Below are 23,893 nucleotides of genomic sequence, written 5' to 3' on the forward strand. Positions count from 1 at the left end.
CACAGTGATCCCATGGCTCATATACAAAGTTAACAAGCTGCCTTTCCGTTCATGCTTTGCTTTGACAGAAGCCATATCCCCTGAAAGTCGGCTTTCTTTGTAAAAAATGGTTAAGAGCGGAGAGCACGGTAAATAAGAGCAAGGGAAGTTTATAGTGTGCAGCCTTCAGAGAGGCCTTTGCGTTGCTTGAGCAGCCACTTAGCTAGTTTAACCTGAGTCAAGGAGAGTTAAACTATGAAGCCTCACTGAAAGTGGTAACAGGGGAATTGAATAGACAGGTTGTCACACTGCTGTAGTGGAGTCTCGTACTCTGTGCCTCTTATTTTTCAACTCTATTCTCAAGGGTTCAGAAATAAAAAGTTGTGAATAAAGAAGAGTAGTGAAATGCCCAGCAGAGCCTGTCTGTAAAGCTCATCAGTCCATGTGTATGTTTGTAGTTGGCTGAGTACATCACTTTGAGTGTTATGACTCAAACTGCAGTGTACCCACAGCTGCTGGCCTCCTCCACAGAATCAAACATAACTTTTCTACAACAATACACACAAGTACTGTTTCCTAGTTTTTTAATCCACAAATGAGTGTAAAGCAATGAAGACATTATATACTTCGTCCTATTACACATCTGTTAGGATGTATATCCTGCATATGTATGTGATGTTAAATGATAAAACTTATTTCACAAAGTCAATAAAAACAAATGTCAAAATGCAGGTTTAGACCTGAGGCTGTTCTGAGAGACTATTCTCATAATTCCTAGAGCTTCATCAGTGTATAAGCTAGAATTAAGCTTCCTGCAGCTGTGAGCTGACTATTGACTCTTCATTAACAGCATACAAACACTGTGTTGTGTTCACATATCTACAGCTCATCATATGGAAGCCCCCTTTAGACATGAATGGAAAAACAATTTTTTATCTCCTGCAGCCATTCCTGGGTTGTTATTACTCCACTGCTAATAGGGCTGAACACACTTTGCTTGGTCCCAGTGTTACTCAAATATAGCAAGCATCCTTTAAGATGTGTTGACTGGTTTTATACTTACTGGAGTGAACCTGCATGTGGCAAGATGAACAGCAGAGCAGAACACTGGTGCCATCCTCTGCAATGTGATAGTTGGTGGGCGGAGGCTCAGTGTTGCGTGCACCGACGCTGAAGCACATTTCTGGGACCAGTGGACGAGTCCGACTGCCATGCTTGGGAAGGGAGGCGCGATGGGCGTCGGGTGAAACAAAGACGTCTTTCTGTGGCTGGAGATGCCAGAAATTGAACATAATGCAGTTAGTGTATTTTAACCTTGTTGTTGATGATTGGTCAGACTTTACAACAGCCGGTGTACATTGAAATAGTATTGTTTTGATAGTTAACAAACAATTTTTTTGTTACATTTACATGAGAGCTGCAAAGATTTGTCAATAGAAACTAGAAAAAATCTAGCAAACATTTGTTGGTCCCAGCTTCTTATATGACAGGACTTGATGCTTTTCTTTCTCAATTGATAATGAATGAAGAGTCTTTGAAGCAATGATGCAATCTGAAGACATCACTCAGGGCTCTTGAAAATTTTGGTGAGAATTTTTCACAACTTCTTTTGATACCTCATGGACTGAAATGAAATCACCTAAGCGTGAAAGTAATGTCCAGATTATCTATAATGTTAATTATCCTTAGTTGCAGCCTTAACCTAAACTACTGCCACTCAACATCACTTATACTAACATTGCTGAACTAATACATACAATACTACTGATTGTGTAACTACTACTTCAATCACTACCATTTCCAGTTCACTGACACATGTGTGCATGTGCTGTAGTTTGTGGCTGTACCTTTGCGTAAGGACAGAAGAGCGAACAGATTGCACAGTGTGGTTGGAGTGCTGCCACTGCAGCATTGAAGGCCTTCTCTGCCAGGAAGTTGGGTGACTGATTCTGCCACAGGTGCTCCTGTTTCTTCATGTCGCTTTCCAGCGGCATGGGGGAGGACAGCTCTGTTGGTAAAAAACAAAAATAAAGACATTAAAGACATGCTGCTCAAAGACATAACAACAATCTGGAATCAGTGACGCACACAGAAGTGATGTTGGAGGAATCCTCATTGGTAATGATTTTACTTCCTTCTGAAATGCATGTGAAGCATTTTTGGAAAAGTACAAGGATCTTTTTTTAATAAGGGGGCCCTTGCCAAGAAACAAATATAGCACATTCTGTTCCAGACAATAACACCACCATTCCTGATATAATTGGCCGATGAGCACAAATAGCACAGACGTCAACAACTTGCTGTTGTGGGGTCTGCAATCAATTTTTCAGTGAAGCCCCTGAAGCTACTGATCCAAAGTGTTTGTTAAACCTGGACACAAGGCAGGAGGAACTCTTCAAAAGCTTGCCATTGAATTCTCTCTCTTCTCCCTCTCTTTCTCCTTGTGCCTCATCCACCCTTCTGAAGGACAGGCCCAGAGTCGGGTCCCCTGCTGCCAACTTAAAGTGACTTTGAAAGCAGGTAATTGGAAGTCATGATCCCTGGATCAATAAGTGTCAGTCAGAAAATGAGAAGAAACAGACAGAAGGGATGGGGAGTGAAAAGAGGCCTTGCAGTCTTGATTTCATTATCCCCACAAGGAGCTTTAGTCCTGCTTGTTTTTCTTTCTCAAGATCGATAATCAAAACAAAAATGGTGTGTCTTTGTCATTTTAAGTAGCGTGATGAAGAGGAAAATGAGTGAGTCTAATAAAGTAAGGGACAGAGGGAAAGAAAGCATAATGATAGATGAAGATCATGTTTTTGGTACACTGTATGTGAATAATCTTAAAATGTTACTGTTAGTATTCAGTAATGATTAACTCTTTTCAACTTTTTAAAAATTCACTCATACACTCAACGTAAAATAAATGTACAATGACGGATGCACACCTTTTTCGCTGGTCGGATCTTGCTTTAAGATGGACAAAGGGGAGCGTTTGGGTGGCTTGCTGAGGGGGTGACGGCGACTCTTTTTGACCTCTGTTGGCATCTTCATCTTGGAGAAGCATGCCTGATAAAACACAATATTTCAGTGTTTTGACCTTGACATATGCAGCAGCAAATCATTACAATCTTTTCAAAATATTACAAGTTAAAATTGATTTTGTAAACTGTTTAGTATGGATACGTGATTTCTGTAAATAGTCATCTGTGAAACAGTCCGATTCCTTCAGAGTATTACATTTGTGCATCAAACTGATCTCAGTAACTGTTGGTATGCTTCAGCTGAAAAACAATTAAAATTTAGAGGTTCAACTCTATTTTCAGATCAAGCAACTTCATTTTTCCATATTGAAATAGCAGCAACTGCTGCGTGAGATAGATAAGTGTGCTGCAATGCTGGACACAATTACAAATCAAAGGGAAAAAAACAATTGACTTTGATCTGGATAGTCTTACCTGGGTGGCACTCACATCCAGCTTGTTGTCTGCTGGGATGTCACTCTGTTTTGGGATAAGAGGTTTCGCCACTTCTGCAGCAAAACTAACGTTATTTGAAGTTTTAATATTGGATGTAGCAAACTGCTCAAACGCTTCTTCAAACCCAGTGATGGAGGTATTTGTAGTCTTCTTCGGCTTTTTGGGTTTCTTTTTCTCAATGTCCTCCATCAAGTTCTGAGGTTTGGCCTCAGGTTCTGTTGTTGGCAAAGGGAAATGGAGGAAAACAAACTTCACTCATCACAAACTTTGAGGAGGAAGGTGACGTTTGGAATGTGGAATGTTTCGAGTTAAGTTCAGTTTTTCATATTTCATGAACCAGCAGCAAGAAGATAAAAAAGATCGAGTAAAATTCAAAATAAAACAACTATGCTGGTTTTAAACACGCAAGCATATGACACAGATAGAAAAATATCTATCTTAATGCTCATATTGTCCTCACCCTCTACAGCTGGAGCCTCTGCTGCTTTGGCAGCAGCCTCGGCAGCCTCCTGCTCCTCACGCTCCATGGCCTCCAGTGTCATCATGGCTTCTTTGGCTAGACGCTCCTCCCTCTCTTGCCTCCGCTGGGCCTCGCGCTCCTCAACTTGACGCTGGTAATCAGCAGCATTCAGCTCAATGCCCTCTTCTGCCAGCACTTTCACCTCCTCCAGCTTTAGACGACGGAGCTGCTTCATCTTCTGCATGGCTCTGGGGTGGGACACAAAGACATGTAATAAATTCATATGAAAACATATGTACATTTATCTATTGCTTGCAAACAAAAGCTTCCGTGTATGTTTGGGAAAGTAGCACATGAGACTCAAGATTGTCACAAATTGTCATGTAGTGTGAAAACCAAAATGACTTCAGGTTTTCACAGTTACAAGAGAGAAATTTGTGTAAGAATATCAAAACCTCAGAATTCAGACACAGTATGTAGTTTGACCTCTCACCTTCGCAGTAGGTTTGCCCGATGCGTTATGCGTTGCTGCCTCCAGCTCTCCAGTTCGGGGCTGCTAAGCTCAGTGGCCTTAAGGTGATCCAACACCGCTGTGTCCTTGCCCTGCTTCCACAGCTCGTAGCGATCTGGCTGCAGGCAGCGCACAAACACATCCATGGAGATCTTCACCATGTCCTTACGGCAGGTACACTAGAGAAGAACAAGTGAAGAAAGAAGATATGACTGAAAGTTAGAGAATAGCTGCAGGTAAAGCATGGAGCAAAATATGTTGCACAGTAAAAAAAAAAAGAAAAAGAAAATGCTCCGCAGTGGGAGGATGCTACTGATTGTCTACATATGGAGCAGGCGCTACAGATGACACTTTTAGTTGTTACTTTTAGACAGAAAACTCCACAGTGAGTGATCAAAAGAGGACGTAACAGTCTTTGGCACACTGATGAAGAAGCCCAAAAAATGAGGATGGATCGAAGAGGATGGTAAGTAACAGCAGGGGAGAGCAGCAGCAATCACACTTTTCAGAGAGATGGTCTTTGAACTTAAATTAGATGAATTCATATAATGAATTTGTAATGTTTAATAATTAATTTATCATTTTATTCACATGTAAGGCACGTGTGTAATGCACTCTGCCAAGTTTTTATTTGAAATTAGTGCAAATAGCATGCCTGTTATAACCTAATTAGATCCATTATATAGAGGGAGAGACATTAATAAAACATGCATGCAGCCATTGTATAGGATTGACAACATATTTACTAATAAGAGTGTTTTTGTTTTTTCTTGGTATTATACATAGTACTGCAGTTAGGAGTAAAAAGAGCACTTTGTGTATAAACAAGTATATATGATCAGGTTGAATTTGAGCTGAGAGCAACAGCAGTTACCATATAGAGTCACTTAGTATGAGGAATAAGAAGCAGAGGAAATAAATATAGAAATAGAAATCTATCTACCATGCAAGCACAAAGAGAAGATGACGGGATTCGAACACAGGATCCTCTAGTTGTGAGGCAATAGTGCTAACAACAGTGACATTGTGCTGGCTCTTGTTTTACCAAGAGGCATATAGTTTAGAGTGCAGTAATCTCCATTAGAAAAACACAACACACACATCAGATAGGCAAAAAGGTTACAGTGAAGTTTGCAACAATTGGTGTCCCATGAGTTTAAAAATTTGCAATGAGCAAATATACTCTCAAGGTCCTGTGCATAGGATTGAGTAATCTCCATCTTTTTAGCCTGCACAACCCTTTCCTCATTGTTCCTATGGTGGCTGCAGAAAAGATGAAAAATGCAGAAGGCCCTCTCTAACGCCGATGTTGGATTTGTCTGCTCTGGGCTGATGTAAAAAGGCATAAGTGGAAGAGGACCTACTCCCTGTGTAGATACAAAGGACTTACTTTAAGGTTATGGAAACTCAGCCTTCAGGTGATTATACACTAATGATAACAGAAAACTTATTAAAGTTATTAGGTTACAATTCTGCCCCTAAATCCTACACACTGGACCTCTAAAATATGTGAGTCAAATATTGCAGGTAATAAGCGTTTGGTAAATGTGGTAATGTGCAAATAGTTCAGAGGTAAATGAGAGTGATAGCTACAATCTATGAGCACTTACACTTCAAGGTGACTCCACAAACCTAACTAACCCTAACCCTAACCCATAATGACAATACAGGTCAATTAATCATTCTGCTGTCTGGTGACAGGAGGAGCAGCAGACCTTTAAAATGAAACCACAGTGCTGAGTGTAAGAGAAAATGGCAGCTACAGCAGAGAGAAGTTTGGGAATAAAGGAAACAAAAGGAGGGAGATGAAACAAACCAAGATGGGGGAGGAGAGGGAGGGATGGATGGGGAAATATTTTCTTTGTGCTTTGCTTGCTGTATTACATTCTGGCCCTATTATTTCCTGAGCTGTACTGGGAACCTTATGTTCAATTACTGGAAACACAGCAGCTCACCCTCCCCAGCAAAACAATATCCAGCCTACATCTCATCTAGACACCACTTGACAGACGGAAACATTAAAATATGGGGGGGGGGGGGGGGTTCGAGTGGAAAGTGGGAGGGCAGAGGGGGGCAAGTGAGCATGGGTGCAGCTGATTGTTACAATCATGAAACCTTTAACAAAAACAGCAACATGCCAGAAAACTATAGAGGCACAAGAACACAAGATAAATATTGCTCCTGCACTGATTGTACCTGGCAGAATCTGCGTTTTACTATTGTAAAAGGATTGAATGGCAGATTTTATATTCACGAAACTATTAAGAGGTTATAGAGATTGTTGCCATCCTCAAGGGCCAGGACGAGTTCCATTTTATTATCATATAAAAACTTAATTAGAGGAGGGAAACTGATTTGGAAATGCACAAGATCTGAGAAAACAAAAACTCACCCTGAGGCAGGCAGTCAATGAGCCCTGAAGTATACTTCGGCTCCTAATGAAGCTAAATTGTTGGAGACACAGAAAACCCAGAGCCTGGGGACTCTGTATGGATATGTGGATTCAAAAGATGCGCCAAGAACTGATAGCAAAACAGGGTTTTAGTCTGACCTGTGTGACCTGACCAACCGTAAATGGAAAATTTTGACCATACTAAATACTTTACGATGGCTTTGATGAGGACAGCAATAACCAGAGAGATGATCCAAAAAATTAAGACTGATTTGACAAGTAATCACAATTTGTCAAGATGCAAAATGCAGAAAATGTTTACATGTCATTCATCTTTTCATGTCTGATGCTTTCGTATGTCACTCACCTGAACCCTTTCAACAATGTTAGTTTGGAAACCTAATTTGCCTGTTTTGCTACAGACAAAAAAAAAAGATTGATTTTTTTTGTTGGCTTGACTGTACTAAAACCTAGCAGATTTGTCCAACCAGTGGTGAGATATTGCTGTTTGAGAGATATTAGGATGGCACAAAGTAGTGTTTCAGTATCAACATCGCAGTTTGTGCATGCGTAAAAGTCACATCACAAGACGTGCAATGTCATGAAAATTCCTTTTTTCATATTGCAGATAAACCTTAATATGACAATGCCAGTTTTTCCCCAGTATCATGCAGTCCTAACAAATATCAAAGACATTAGCGAGCAACACATAACAACTTTTTTTTTAGGTATGACAGTATAGCTAAATGCGGCAAGAGAAATAAAAAAGTTTGGCGATCTCATATACACTCCTGATGAAAATTTTAAGACCAGTTAAAAAATTGCAAGAATTTACATTTTGGACTGTTGGATCTTAAAAAGGTTCTAAGTAGAGTTTCCAAATGCAAAAAGAAGAAATGGGAGTGACACAAAAAAAAATTTGAGTAAGCAATTCATTGAAAACAATAATTAAACTGAAATAGGCTGTTCATCAGCTGATCAAAAGTTTAAGACCACAGCCTTTAAAAGCCAAAATCTGCGCAAAAATGTGGATTCAATGTCATTTTCTGTCAGGCATTCACACTGTCATGACCTCCTGATGGCAAAAGCCAAAAAGCTTTCTCTCGTTGAATGTGGTCGGATTGTTGAGCTGCATAAGCAAGGCCTCTCGCAACGCGCCATCACTGCTAAGGTTGGACGTAGTCAGACAGACATTTTGAATTTCTTAAAAGATCCTGAGGGTTATGGAACAAAAAAGTCAAGTGGTAGACCCAAAAAAAATTTCCCCGGCGCTGAGCAGGAGGGTCCGATTGGCTGTCCTTCAAGACACGTGACGATCCTCGTCCCAAATTAAGGCCGTTACTTGTGCCGACTGCAGCCCAATAACCATCAGATGGCATCTGCGAGAGAAGGGCTTTAAAAACAAAAAATGTCTTCAAAGGCCTTGTCTCCTTCAACACCACAAAATTGCCTGTTTGGACTTTGCAAGAGAGCACCAAACATGGGACATTGAAAGGTGGAAGAAAGTTTTATTCTCTGATGAGAAAAAATTTAACCTTGATGGTCCTGATGGCTTCCAACGTTACTGGCATGACAAGGAGATCCCACCTGAGATGTTTTCTACGCGGCACAGTGGAGGGGGCGCCATCATCATCTGGGGTGCTTTTTCCTTCAATGGAACGATGGAGCTTCAGGTTGTGCAGGGGCGTCAAACGGCAGCTGGCTATGTGGAGATGTTGCAGAGGGCATCCCTCATGACTGAGGGCCCTCGTCTGTGTGGTAATGACTGGATTTTTCAACAGGACAACGCTGCAGTTCACAATGCCAACCTGACAAAGGACTTCTTCCAGAGGAATAACGTCACTCTTTGGACCATCCTGCGTGTTCCGCTGATCTAAATCCAATTGAGAACATTTGGGAATGGATGGCAAGGGAAGTTTACAAAAATGGACATCAGTTCCAGGCAGTGGATGCCCTCCGTGAAGCCATCTTCACCACTTGGAGCAATGTTCTCACTAGCCTCCTGGAAACACTTGCATCAAGCATGCCGAAACGAATTTTTGAAGTGATCAACAAGAACGGTGGAGCTACTCATTACCGAGTCCTTTTTTGAAACTTTTGTTTCTATTTTAGGGGGGTTTCAGGGTTTTTTTGAGCTATGGTCTTAAACTTTTGATCAGCTGATGAACAGCCTATTTCAGTTTAATTGTTGTTTTCAATAAATTGCTTACTCAAATTTTTTTTTGTGTCACTCCCATTTCTTCTTTTTGCATTTTGAAACTCTATTTAGAACCTTTTTAAGATCCAACAGTGCAAAATGTAAATTCTTGCAATTTTTCAACTGGTCTTAAAATTTTGATTAGGAGTGTATTTCCGCAATTCAAATTACCCTGGAAGTGACTGTTGGCTCTCATTAGCCTATTGTCATAGTGAATCGGTCATTATCATCACACACACTCTTATAAACTGCTGTGATGAGATGAAAACGTATCTGAAGTTTATAACATCTGTTTCACAACCATTTTTTAACTGAGATGCACGCTGGAGAGAAAATGCTGACAAAGAAATCTAAATTACTCCAATTTCTCTTTTCTTCCCTTCTTTATCTATTAATATACACCACAATCCAGCAACAGCTGCTTAATATCTTGAATAGAAAGAGGGAGATATAAAAATGTCTGATCTACAGCTGGGAAAGCCATACACTACTTAATACTGTGTGCATGACAAACAGTTTATATAGCATTGTATTGTATCTCTCTAGTTTATGTTGCACCAAGTTTTTTCTTAAATGTCAGCAATATTTCAACTGTGATGAAACTGTTCCCGCTAATCTCACTGTGTGGCCCCAAGTCTCTGATCCACTCCTTCATTATATTATGGCTGCCCTCTAATAGCAGGGAATAGTGGCAGGGTGGACTGGGTATTACAGAGCTCGTCTTAACACTGGAGGGATCTGATGCATCCATCCTTAAAATAAGTTCATCAGTCAACCACGTAACATGTAAATGAACTAGAAACAGAAAAAATAGCCCCTCCTGGAACAGCAACTTTCACCAACATCGGGATATAGAAGTCTCTGGGCTTGTCATGTTAGCACACTGCCTCAGTAAATGCAATTTAGAAAGATTCTGATCTGTGATGTACTGGAGGTTTATTGTGGTAAAGGCTGCTAATGGGCTCAAATCTCAGGTCACTGGTGTGATCAAGAAAGTCTGGGTAAACTGTCTTTATTGAATGTGTGAGACATTTTTTTTATGTCTCACACATAGGTGAGGTTGAACATAAGCAACATCTAATAACAAATCAGCATGTCCAATCACAGCATGTTGGCCACGCCAAAACTAGACATGTCTGCAAACAAATATTAGAGTGCACAGTGAGTCCTCTGCAATTCACTCTCAAGATGAAAAAGTGATGTGATTTAGTCTAGAAACTGGGAGGATGATTTCTGCTTCTCTCCCAGACAGAAAAATCACCATGTAGGCCTGCGGGAACAGTCGCAAAGTGTGTTTGAGCACCAAACAAACTTTCACTGAAAACACTACAGAGCCAGAACATAGGAACTGTTAACATTCAGCAGCATAATGGTGAAGCAGACAAAACTATTTATAACTACTAGAAATAATCTGATCAAGATCCTTTTTGCCATCTGCAGTGCCTCGGTGGGCTCCAGCTGAACTTCTCTCAATCAAACATGCCAAAATTGCATGTGCTTTATTCAAATCAGTGTAGCTATTTAAGCATAGCACAACAGCTTAAACCACTTGACAAAGAGTTTTCTTAGCACTTGATTTAACTTTGTGACAACATCAAAATAGTATGAAAAATGTCTCCCAGGCACCTATTGGGAAGGTGAGGTTATGTGGACAGATGCTGTTTTTTGATCCCTAGAATAGTCAATTTGAGTCTAGAGTGAAGAGTGAGTCATGTCTGTTGAAGCCCTGGAATACAAAAATAAGAAATGGAATGGCTTTTGCTTAAAGCATAGTCAGAAAGGTTGAGGAGAAGGTTAATAAAGGCTGCAATGTCTGAAATAATGGAAGTCTAATTGCATGCTGACAGCATGGAAGGTGTGCTGACAGTAGGCCTTCTTTGACTGCAGGTGTGTTCGCTTAGTAAGTCAGACAGATGGGTCAGCAGTTGGGGAGCTTGTATTTAAGAAGACATGAAAAAGAGACGTGAAGAATGCCCAAGCTCACTCCCTTCTTCCCTCCATCGTGTGCTGGCAGCCCCAAAACTGTGACAAATTCAATCCCGAGCCCCATCGTTCACTGTCCTATTTGGTGCTGACAGAATCAAGCTCAGTAGGGGGAGGGCGGGAGAGGGAGGGGAGACGGCCTATCGAGTTAACAAATGACTGTTCAAGCCAAAGACAGAGAGAGAGAGAGAGAGAGAGAGAGAGAGAGAGAGATTAGGGGAGTTATGTTAAAGTACAATAGAGAATGAGAGACTTCATTGTTGCCAAGCAAGTGGCTGTTGTGGGTGAGCTGTATAACTATGTGTATATGACAGAAGTTACTAAAATGAAATTGAAGTGGAGTGGAAATAAAATTACAGCCCAATATCTCACTGAAAAGGCAGCACAAAACTATCCACAGTACAGGCCTTTACTTAAAACTAAACACATGGAGTAACCAGGAAAATATAAATTAGTTTTACTTACAATGTATCTGTTAGTTGCTCGTTCCATAAAATGTCAGAAAAAAATGTTTCCCTCGCCTAAAATGTCTTGTTTTGTTCACCATTCAAAGATTTTCAGTTTGATGTCATAGAGGAGCAAAGAAACCACAACATTTGGACATAATTAATGATGTAAGTAGTTAATTAATAATACATTTTCTTGTAATTCCAAAATATGCATTTAAAGTTTGCCAGCAATTCAATTCAACACTGCCCCGCACAAGTGAGGCTGACCTAAGAGACCCCCAAGTGTATAGAGTTGGCCAAGGCTAAAGAAAGGACAAAGGTGTTATTTTGTTGTTGTTGAATAGTATTGCTAAAAGGGCTGGTTTGATCTCAAAGATATTAAAAAACTGTATTTAAAAACTTGACTGAAAAACTCTTTGGGATCTGCAGGCATTTGGAGTTAAATATAAAAAAAGGTAGCCCGTTCCTGTCAATATATTGACATTTTCTGGAGACAAATACACTCTTTAGATGTGTCTGTAGTTAAGTGTTCACTCTCAAGAACTGAGAGGATGTTTAAAAGAGCCACTTAAAGTGGCTGTGGAAGCAAATGTCGCTGTCTTCATGTAATGGCATTATTTCGCTATGTTTTATTATGGCAGTCAAGAGAAAGGCTTAATTTACTGCCAGAAATATCAAAATGGTTCAAAACACTTTACGAACCATTAAGGAGGAAATATGAAAAATATGCCATTTAAGACAGCCACACCCAGTGAGGAGCAGCAGAGCATGAATGGGTTCAGGGTCTAGCTCGCGGACATACAGTACACCTGGTAGGAGTGATTTTAAACAGCACTGGTTACGGGACAATCTGTGTGACCAGCATGCCATTCCACCACCCCAAGAGAATAAAAACATCAGTGTGAAAGACAAAGAAGGAGAAGGAGATAGACTGGCAGAAAGAGCCCGTCTCATCGGCCAAGCTGCTCTCTTTCAAATTCCTCTGTCTGTGTGCGTTGCTGCGCTGTCGGTTTGTCGACTCGGATTAGCAGTGCAGAGTGGACCGCTCTTCTTTATCAGACTGAGACAAGTGTAGTGGTGATGCTCCCTTGAGCACTGGGTAGGATGGAGGGAAAAACTGCTGGAGCCTGGACTACTGGTTTTTAAATTACAAGCGGCCACACGGGCAAAGTAGGAAAGCCGAAAATGAGAAACAGGGAGACGAGAGGGAGATGTATTTCTGCAAACTGGCACCTCATAAATCTGACATGCAGCCAAGTAGAGAGAAGGCAGGAAAAAAGGGACACATACACACATATGTGAACACTAATACGAAAGGGAAGAGTGAGGGAACTGAACAAGAAAATGAAGTGGAATGTATAGAAAAGAGACAAGGGGGAGGTTCTTCCAGAGGACATTGTAGTTGGGCTCCAGTCCACAACCAACCTATACCCTGTCAATTTCATGCTCAGCAGCCCACAGGCAAAGCAGCAGTTTGAGTCAATGAAAGGATACGAGGGGACGGTTAGTGTCGGTAACAGATGGTGTGCAGCACAGAACCAGACGCTGCTTTTATATTTCGATAAGATCTATTACTTCATCTCTTCAGAGAACCAAACAGCTAGATCAGGAAGGCTGCAAAGTTGCTGCTGAATCACACATCGGATCAAACCTCTTCAAGTGTAGTGTTAGATATGCATACCCCGCCATGTGTAAGATGTTTACTTTCACTTAAAAATGTCATACCTTTTCTGAATAGATTCACACTTCTGATGCCAATAGTTTACAGTTTACAGAAAATAAGAAAACATTCACGTGTTTTGTTAAATGTGTATAGATCTCACTATGTGGAATTTACCACTTTAATCTCTGTTACACTGACTTCATCTCCTGCCACATGATGAATATATACACTGTCCGTCCGTCTCATTTTACCTGGGTAGCCATCTTGCCGTAGTCCACCCAGCGCAAGGTGGCAAAGTTTGTGGACTCTGCGCAGTTGAAGCCATGATTGAAGCCAGCATGGTAGCCATAAGGAAAGGTGATCATAAACTCCCCTTCATTCTGAGTGATCTGTTCAGACAGAGCAAAAACAAGTATTGTGACATTTTAGAATTTTTAAAAAATGCATAAATGAAAGAATTAATATATAAAAATGCCTCATGTGTGCATGTGTATAAAAGGTTTCTTAAATTCCCATCCCCCTTCTGCAAAACTAATTCCAACAGTCACCACTAAAATTGAGATTAAGATGTATTAGCACCAAGTCTATGCTGACAAATATGAATCTCATACTCACTAAATAAAAACTAATTAGGTTTCTTGTGGAGGGAAAGTCTTTTCTAATTAGTTTGGGAGCAAACACTTGTTCAAGCCTTTCTTCGGTTATTATGAATATGGTCATTTCTCGACAGTTTTGATATCTTTATCGGACATTTAGTTTTATTTTGTAAAGGCTTCCTTAAAAATTAGTTTAAACTGGCTTTGGCCTTTAAAAACACAATTTTAAGATATCATCTAATCTAAAAATGTATTCTGTTATAAATTATGAGTTTCACATCCATAACATGTGCCATTGAGTTTCTAAGAGTTCAACTCCTCAGAAAAAAACTCTCTCTACACTTTTCTGACTTGCGAGCAAAATTAATTCAGCGTAACATGACTGCTGCTCCAAGTGTCTTCCCATGAGCTCGGAGTTATTCTGAGAATGTTTAAAAATGTGAGGACAAGTTAAGCACATTCTTTTTTAATGTGTTGCCCCAAAACTTAAGCCCTATATGCCTGGTTGCTGATCTCAACTTCTTTGTGAATCCTGGATCCAGGCATTCAAAAGACACATCAAGCCAGACAAGGTGACAGGCATGAGGGGAAGAAACAGGGGTTGAGGCTGAGAGTGGGAGATGAACTTCCTCAACTAAAGGCAGTGGTTCAGATATCAAACGCCTTTTTTTTTTTTGCTCTTGCAAAAGCGCAAGAAGACGGTTTTATTTTTACCCATGAATTGAGAGAGATACTGTAGGTGTGTTACAAGTAACATGTTCACTGTGATAATGATGTCCTAAGGGGGGAGTGAGAAGATTAATAGGGTGAGGGGTAACAGTCTGCTGACGGTGGAGAACTTTGTATGACTTAATATTTTGACTGTGCGGATTAAGATGAACTTCTAAATCAAACAGAAACAGAAAGTTGGAAAATAAGCCAATTAATTTCCAATAGCAGCCACAAAAGAGGGTGTTGCTCCTACTGTATCATTATTACAGCCTGTAGCAGTTCTAACATAAAGCACTGCGAATGATTAAATATGTAAAAATGTTCATGTTGGGTTGTTAGCCATGGTAGAATTTTGTCACTTATTAGATAAAAAATTAACTGACAATAAACAAGTATCCAGCAGCAGCACAGAGTTTACCTCTTGTGCTTAAACAAAAATTAATAATATTTAATTTTGTATTAAATTTATGTCACGCAAAAGAACCGGTTGTCACTCACCCTGTCAAAAGGAATGCCATACATCTTCAGGATGGATGGAGATATCAGTGTCATCTTGTGGCGAAGAAAAGCATCACAGCCCTGGGAGCTTCCGGGGAAGAAGCCTGAAGAAGGAGAACAGAGCACATGGGATATGTGATCTAAACAAATTGTCTGATAAAGTCATGAATACCTATTCAAATACCAGCAGCTCCAGGACTACAAACATTATGCAGCTGTTTGTGTGGTAGTGCTACGATACATGACCTTTAAATAATGTTGTGATATTTTTAGGCTATGTCGTGGTGCATAAAAATCAATATCGTTTTTGACCAAATACCTCGATACCAATATTGCAGAGATGCTGTAGGGGTGAAAACTGTTTTTACATATTAACACTGAGATTTTAAATAAATAATCAACAGCAAGTCAATTTGATGTCCAAGTGTTGTTAATAACATAACATGATAAAAGAATATAGACAGATAAAAAATATACTGAAACACTGTTCTGAATTCAACAATTCACATGCTGTCTGATCAGTAGTAAGGATTCTACACTTTGTCTATACTTTATCTTACTATATATGTGACAACTTCCATAAATCTATGGAATATATTTAAATGTATTTTGATTCGTATTGTTCGACATGTTTCTGATGTAAGATAATAGAAAACTTCTAAGTGATAAGATGTTGCTTTACAAGAGTATTTATTCCTGCAGTTTTGGAGGAGTGACTAGCTGGCAAGTAAGTATTTCAAAGAATGCCAGATAATCCTTGCCAATTCAACTGATTTCCCCAGCAGAACTGTAGCCGTGTTTACTATATTATTGTTAATCCCACCACCTGGAAAAGGAAATCCAGTTTGCTATTGACATGGGTGTGAATTAATTTACTGCCCAAAGTGTGGAATAATCACATTACAACAGTGCATGTAAATGCATTGTTTGTGTGCCTCCCAGTACAATTTCACGGGATATGTGCTGGATTGTATTATGTCTCCTAGAAAAGACTACACTAGAAAATTGGGACTGGGTGGTGCCACTTTAAAAAAATTCTTGATCCCATTCAGCACAAACCAAGAGAAAAACTTTTGCCTCAAGATCTACTATGCAATTGCAGAATAGTATGTATCGATATTGCACGATTACTTTGAACTAAGAAGCAGCAGCACTAACAAGACTGCCGTTCAGAGATGACCACATGTCTTTACCATAGTCTCATTTGTTTACCATCAATTATTGGTGTCTATGCCACACAAGGTCATTTGTCAGAAAACATCTGCAGTCTTCACACTTCAAAAAAACTCATTTGACTGCTTTTGACTGCAACTATACTACAACTAAAATTAATATAAGCTACAGCACACATGCATAGCTGCTGACACTTCGCAATGGCACTTTCATGTTGCAAAACAACCACCCTACTTTCTTAAAAACCCAGACTGCTTTGAGATCATAATATACCCCTCTGACATTTTGGGATTTCAAAGCCCCAACTCTCTCTCTAAAACAAAGGCTTGCTTTTGCTCTTGGAGACAGAGGGACTCAGACTGTCTCTACATAATCAAAAGCAAGAATTTCTCTTCCATCGCTTGCTCTCCCACTCTTTACTGTCTGTACCCGCTGGTGCCTCAAAGGGGGGTCCGTCCAAGCCTCCACCCAGTTAAACTTTAATGTGACTGACAGTATAATCGGTGCCCATTTCATCCTTCATTTTCACTGCATTGTTTCAGCCTCTGTTCCACCCTACAAAGCAAAAGAGGGAGAGAGGGCCTCTATTCTCTCATCGCCTGCCTGCTTGTTGGAGCTGATAAAGGTGAATAATGTGCCGACAGAGCCCGGGTATTAATCCCCATTAAAATGCAGCTGGCTCTCTGAGCTCTCCGCGGGGTAATATTAACTTAAAGGCTTCATTCTGTCCTTTTGAGTTTGAAAATTAAGTTCCTGCCTCCAACCCTGCACACTCCCCTACCACCCCCCAACCCCCACCCAGCTAGTGAGAAGCCATGACTAAAAATAATGTGGAGATGAGGAGCGATAAGAGTAACTACTGTCGCTGTGTCAAATGTTTGGAGAGGAGTTTTCAAGTAACAAGACCATTGTCCCAGCCCCATTAGGCATTCCTACTGCGCCCATAACTGTCTTTTTAGGACCTCGTAAACAGTTGGCTACCTGTGCTGACGATGGCTTTGATAAGTCAGTGGGTGCTTGTTAAATTACGTTGGCATTGCTTTCCTCCCACTGCCAGCTGCTTAGATAGTAGCACAGAGAAAGCCTGCAAACTGACTGTGACTGAAAGCTGGATGCAAAGATGAAGAGTGACAAAAAGCTGTATACAGTGTGTGTTTTGAACCAAGCACTGAACTCACTATCAAATACGAATCCTTTGGACTCATTTATCAAATCTATTTAGGTTTAGTTTTCAAACGGGTTTTTGCTGCAGCTGCTGAGGGAATGTTCCCTTCACTTATATCGAGATCCAGATTAGAGACATGCAGGATTAGATAACTAGTCAATTACACACTAATACCCTCGCTAATCAAGACTAGAAATACTAGCCAGTTGATCTTACCATTATTTCTTTACCAAATCTGGTAAAAATTCAGTAAAAAGAAAGCTGTTTGTTTCTTTTGACAATTTCTAACCTTATAGGTTAAAATGCCCTCCATTTGACTGTTTTCTGAACTTTTTATTTCTTTCTTTCTTTCTTTCTTTCTTTCTTTCTTTCTTTCTTGAAAACAATTCAAGTCTCATCCAAGTTAAATCTAATTAAATTTTCCTTTTGTGTTGGAAATATCCAGGCTCTGTCTTGAGGAACACCTCCTGGTCCATATTCAGAAGTAGTTGACAAGCTTAAAAGACCTGTCCCACTCAACAAAGACAATCTGTGTAGTATGACTGCTGTGGTTGCTGTTATGCTATCAATAAAACAAGAAATTAAGCATGAAATGGAGCCATGTTTATGAGTCACACCTCTATCTTTAAAGTTAATGCCACAGCATTAGAGGACTGTGGACATTATAGCAAAATCTTTGATTGTCCTAAGCATGTCTTAAAAGATCCACCTTGTAGTTTTGGGGAGGGAATTTTAATAAGAAGAGAGAAGAGAAGAATATCTTAATGACTGATTTATTTTATGCCTAAACAAACGATTGTATAAACTAAATAAACAAACTGACTGGACAGTTCAACAAAGTTTCATACTGTTTTACTTTGTTTATGTGTGGCAGATCCTGCCACCTTTTTCGTTTCAAACTGTTCTGGGGATCTTAGTTTCCTCTGAGAACAGCTTGTTTATTCAGTTACGGGCAAAATAAATAATTGTTGTTGCACTACTGTTTTAAACTTTTCTTTTTAATAAGTGGCTGCACTTTAACAGTCTTTAAAGGAATTGTTATTTTTCACCTAGATTTCTTTATTTGCTTTTTTTGAAAATCAAATAGATTATAAAAGTGTTGTATGGCGATCATTCTCTGCAAGGTTTTACCTGAGCCAGGCCATACAAAAATGATTGCAATGATAACACATCCATACAGGGTTAGTGGTTTATACAGCTAACATGCACTGGTATTGAATTGGTGCTCCGTATTAGCCGATACACAAAGCCAGGGTATCTGAATCAGTAAGGAAAAAAATGGTCATGGAACATGCCTCCTTTCAAGTACCTAAAATTTAAATACTCTCCAAGCCTTTATCATCACATCTAAACCTTATTGTATGTTTTGATAGCGATTATTCAACGCTTGCTAGTTTCAATGCCAGAAGACAACACTGACTACTGTAACATTTAATTTCAAATACTATGATACAATAAGAGATTTTTTAAAATGATCTTTGGTTTAGATGAGTGATTGTGTAGTTGAAATTGTACAATTTTATGTTGAAAATCAAGCATTTAATGTAGTATACTGGAATTCAATCTTATTCCTAACCTTAAAACAGTCAACATTTCAATCACACTTCAAAACTCTAAAGAACCCTGATGATAAATGTCTCTGGCATATTTGATTTTGTAATAATCTGCAATGAACTTGGGCTGTGACACATATTGTGAGACTTGGGCTTGAGAAAGATTCCTCCAACTCATTCTGCAGAACGCTCAGTTGAGCTCAGCATCTACAGTCCTCCTGATCTTTTCAGTACAAGTCAGTGCACACACTAAGTGCTTCAAGCTGCTTCTGCTTCTCAAGCTCCATTTAAGCACAGCCAGGCGAAATCCATGTTGTTGTATGTGCTGAGAAAGTGGGACATCGAAGTTTCTCACCAATTGAGTACATGCAAGGGTTCTTCAATGTGCGGCCCACAGTGTTGACCAAACTGTTAATACACAGTGGTCCTCACAAAGAACAGTGTTGTGCGTAACTGAGAGGTGCTATTTTACTTTGTTATTGTCCTGTGAAAAGGATAACAGGCAGTTGTGCTTTGGATGTGTGCTACTTCTGTGTATGTGCTAAATGTGAAGCATGTGTATTTCATGGTGCCTGCTCAACAGTTTGAAGCACTTTCACCTTCCCTTTATGTGACAAACATAGCTAAGACAGGGTAAAATGGGCAAAAATGGTTTTTTAATTGATATCATCAGTGCCTCACCTTGTGCCAGCCTCTCCAGCCTCTTGCCATGCTCAGGTGGGATGGCATACCTGTAGAGGGAGGGGGAAAAAGGTGATCAGTTAAGTGAAAGGTTGACCTGTTACCAAGAAAGAGTGCCAACAACTTCTCACATTCAACAATGTTTCCAATTAATTAATGAGACTCTGGTGGCCAGCCATAGTCTTATATTGTTCCAAAAATGTTTTCACTGGTCATATTAAGAGCTGTAGATCTCCAACATTTTGCGCATGAAATGGCCGTTGTTTCCAGCAGCAACCTCAACCACACAGACCAGACAATATATAGTTAAGATGGCACCCATTGTCTTGTTGTCAGTGAGGACTAACAGGCTACAAGATTAAAAGCAATAGACTGATATTGACTATATCTTATAGGCTTGTGCCGACATTGCATAGCCAGAGCTGTGTAGTAGAGTAAATTGTGAATGAATTGTTCTTTTGAAGTGTACCAGACGGATATACAGGCACATCTCAAAAAATTTGAATAACATATGAAAGTTCAATATTTTTTGTCACTCATTTCAGAAAGTGAAACCCACATATTATATAGATTCATTACACAGAGTGAAATATTTCAAGCCCTTATTTCTTGCAATTTTGATGATCATGGCTTACAGATCATGAAAACCCAGAATTCAGTGTCTCAGAAAATTAGAATAATGTGAAAAATTCTATATTGTAGACTCATGGTGTCACACCCTAATCAGCTAATTAACTCAAAACACCTGCAAAGGTTTCCTGAGCCTCTCAGTCTCAGTCTGGGTCAGTGGGCTACACAATCATGGGGAAGACTGCTGACTTGACAGATGTCCAGAAGACAGTCATTGACACCCTCCACGAAGAGGGTAAGCCACAAAAGTTCAATGCTAAAGAAGCTTGCTTGCTTGAAGTCCAGTGTGAAGTTTCCACAGTCAGTGATGATTTGGGCTGCCATGTCATCTGCTGGTGTTGGGCCACTGTGTTTTCTGAAGTCCACAGTCAACGCAGCCATCTACCAGGAAATTTTAGAGCATTTCATGCTTCCTTCTGCTGAAAAGCTTTATGGAAATGCTGATTTCATTTTCTAGCAGGACCTGGCGCCTGCCCAAACTGCCAAAGGCACCAATAGCTGGTCCATAGTGAATCTACGGGGTATTGTCAAGAGGAAGATGAGAGACATCAGACCTAACAATGCAGATGACCTGAAGGCAACTATCAAAGCAACCTGGGCTTCCATTACACCTGAGCAGTGCCACCGGCTGATTGCCTCCATGCCACGCCGCATTGATGCAGTAATTCATGCAAAAGAAGGCCCAGCCAAGTAAGTGCATAGAAAGGAACATACTTTTCAGAAGCCTGACATTTGTTTGTTTTTTTATTGATCTTTTGTAATATTTAAATTTTCTGAGACACTGAATGTTGGGTTTTCATTATCTGTAAGCCATAATCATCAAAATTGCAAGAAATAAAGGCTTGAAATAGTTCACTCTATGTGTAATGAATTTATATAATATATGGGTTTCACTTTCTGAAATGAGTGACAAAGAATATTGAACTTTTTTATGATATTCTAATTTTTTGAGATGTACTTGTATTTAATTTTAAAATGTGCAAAGTTTTCTTCTGGACGAATATGCCCACAGACTCCCTCGTGCAAAGTCCACCCCCTCCTAGTCTCACCAAATCCTGTGGGAAACACTGCATTCAGTATGTATAGCATATTCTCAAATATTATTTTAAACAAGACAAGATATTTACATCTTTGACCTATGAACCCTTAGGGCTCTTTCTGCCCCAAAGCTAATCTACATGGAATCTCAAAGTTTTATCTACAAGTGAATCTACAACTTTAAGACCTTTTTGACCAGGATTTTGCAAGTAAAATAAATGTTAAAATGGACTGTGGAATAGATCGTGACTGGGCTGCCTTCTTGGAATTCAAGATAATGTGTCTTGAAACCACTATTTTCCCTAAGAACTTACAACTGATGGTATTGAATAAAGCTGGAGCAACATTACGCAACACTGCTTTGGAGTATTTCCATCAAATTCAAGGTTCATATTGTAAAGCAATATGACAGAATACAAAGTCAATGCAAAGTCATTGTTAGAGGCAAATTCATGCTGGGCCTGAGACTTAAGGCAGAGATACAATGACACCATACTATGTGACAACATTCACCTTGAGCAACATATTTGCCCAGTAAGACTCAAATATTACAATAAGAAACAGAGATCAGATGAAACTGCTTGAGGGAAATAAAGGGGGAAAAAATAAAGATATTTGTTCATTTTTTTAGATAAGTAAGTCTGCACTATTACACTGACAAAGCAATGGCACAATCAAAAGACACATGGTTATGTGCATGTTACTAGCTATATACAGCCAAGTACAGTCTAGAGCTGTAACATTTTATCCATAAGACGATTTTGATTATCGAACAATTATTTTAACTATTTTTTGAGCAGATATGCAAAACATTTCCTAGTTTCAGTTTGTTTAATGTAAAGATGTGTTCTTTTTCTCTGTCATTTAATGAAGAGTTTGTGGACTGTGAGGACTGTGTTTTGGACAAATGAGGCAATTTAAATTTGTCGTGTTTAGAATGTTGAGCAACTTTCACAATGTTTTTTACATTTAATAGACCTAAAGGTTATCAATTAATCCGGAAATTAATCAAGACATTAATCAATATTGAAAATAATCCTCAATGGACAGTAAAATCACTCCAATATACAAATTTAGGCAAATGGCAGGAAATGGAAAAATTGCTTAGTTGACTGAATATACTTTAAGAATTAAAGCTGACACAACAGTATTAATCACTGCCCTTTATAACAGTGTTGTGTAGATACTTGAAAGTTATGTTTGAAGGGGAGAAGAAGGAGAAAAGAGAGGGTGTTGTAAAGGATTAAGAGACAGGTGAAGGGCAGGACGAGGAGAAATTACTGTTTTGGGAGTGCTGGGTTATTTCACTGCCCTCAACACTCACCATTTTAAGAAATGTAATTACCCATGACGTACACCTCACCACCCTTCCCTCTTCTTCTCTTACACATGAACAAATACTGAAAAGCAATCATTATTCTTCTCCACATTTGCTGGACAGTGGTTTTAAGTCCTTGCTACCAGCTTGCTTTGATCCACTCTGGTATGTCTTTGTCCATTACTGCTTTGTTTTGAAACTGAGGTATCTGTGTAAGTGAGCAGTTAAAGCCCACTCTTTGTGTCTTTCATGAAAGCAAGTTTATTTCTAAAACAGTGTTGGAGGAAGCTGGAAAAGCTCAAATCTATATCAGATTTGTGAAGTTGTTAAAATGCTCTTTATTACTGCAATAATATCCTCCAGGTTGTCCAACCCTCTAGAGACATTGGGCAATGAACTATGGGTGAAAAAAGCCAACATTTCTCAAAGCCTCAACAACTACATGGATATTTGAAACAAAGGGAGAAAGCGAGGTGAAAATGAAGAATGAAAGAACAAAGATGGAGAGCGGGTGAGAAGCAACAACACTTAAGGGAAGACAGAAAAGGAAAGAGCAAGAGCAGAAGACGGAGAGAGAGAGGGGAGATAAAAATAATAAACAAAAAAAGTACAAGACAAAGTCGATTGCAGTCATAAGTGCCAAGACATGGTGCCACACTGCCACCTGTAGACGAAAGTTTTGAGTTTCAAGGAGGTGCAGCTTTCCCCACCGTTTATTGTTCTGGCCTGGTATCCCACATTAGAGGCTTGTGACCAAAGTCCTTCATGTCATTTGGGAGCAAGAAAGTAACATTTGATGAGCAATAAAGGTATTGAAATATAGGGGATTGTCTGGGAGTCATGGCAGTTATCTGCTGGTTTTCAGACTTTGTAAGACCATAATCATTCTCTACATGATCACATATTTTTAAGGTTAATCATGATTAACACAATGGTAAGGAACCAGGTTATCATATTAGAGTTGTCTTGTGTTATGTGACTATGGGGCAGAAAATGTTGCATCAACTTAAAACCATCCTGGGATTTTGGATTTTGATGACACAAACAGGCATTCCTTTTCCTGCATGGCCAGATTCTGGGTCACTGTGCATTGTTTACCTTTAGGTAGGTTTTAGGAATTGGAAAATACTGCTGGATCTATTCATTGATAAATTGTCAACAATCATAATCTATTTCTTTGACAATCAATCTGTTTGAGTCATTTTCAAGAGAAAGAAATTCTCAAATTGGCTAAATTTCTGTTGTCTTTCTCCTTTTATGATAGTAAAGTGAATATACTTGGGTTGTGGACAAAACAACACACATGAGGATGACATTGTGTGCTTTGGGAACAATTTCCACTATTTTCTGACTTTTAATAGACAATTTTTGTGTCATAGCCTGTGTGTGCTGAGCTCTTTCGTGCTTTGGCAGCATTTGACACTTTTATAACTAG

General features: G+C 39.4%; 1 protein-coding gene across 1 annotated transcript in view; it reads right to left on the reverse strand.

Annotated features, from left to right (window-relative positions):
- Positions 1-23,893, reverse strand: part of LOC115591422 (lysine-specific demethylase 4B) — a 46,862-nt gene that overhangs the window by 12,409 nt on the left and 10,560 nt on the right. The window contains 9 exon segments of the mRNA XM_075488186.1: positions 1,043-1,247; positions 1,827-1,987; positions 2,910-3,030; positions 3,420-3,655; positions 3,901-4,148; positions 4,394-4,590; positions 13,347-13,484; positions 14,901-15,004; positions 19,473-19,522. Of these exon segments, the coding sequence (XP_075344301.1) occupies positions 1,043-1,247; positions 1,827-1,987; positions 2,910-3,030; positions 3,420-3,655; positions 3,901-4,148; positions 4,394-4,590; positions 13,347-13,484; positions 14,901-15,004; positions 19,473-19,522 (1,460 nt within the window).

The sequence above is a fragment of the Sparus aurata genome, chromosome 11 (assembly GCF_900880675.1).
Source record: "Sparus aurata chromosome 11, fSpaAur1.1, whole genome shotgun sequence".
NCBI classification, from domain to species: Eukaryota; Metazoa; Chordata; class Actinopteri; order Spariformes; family Sparidae; genus Sparus; species Sparus aurata.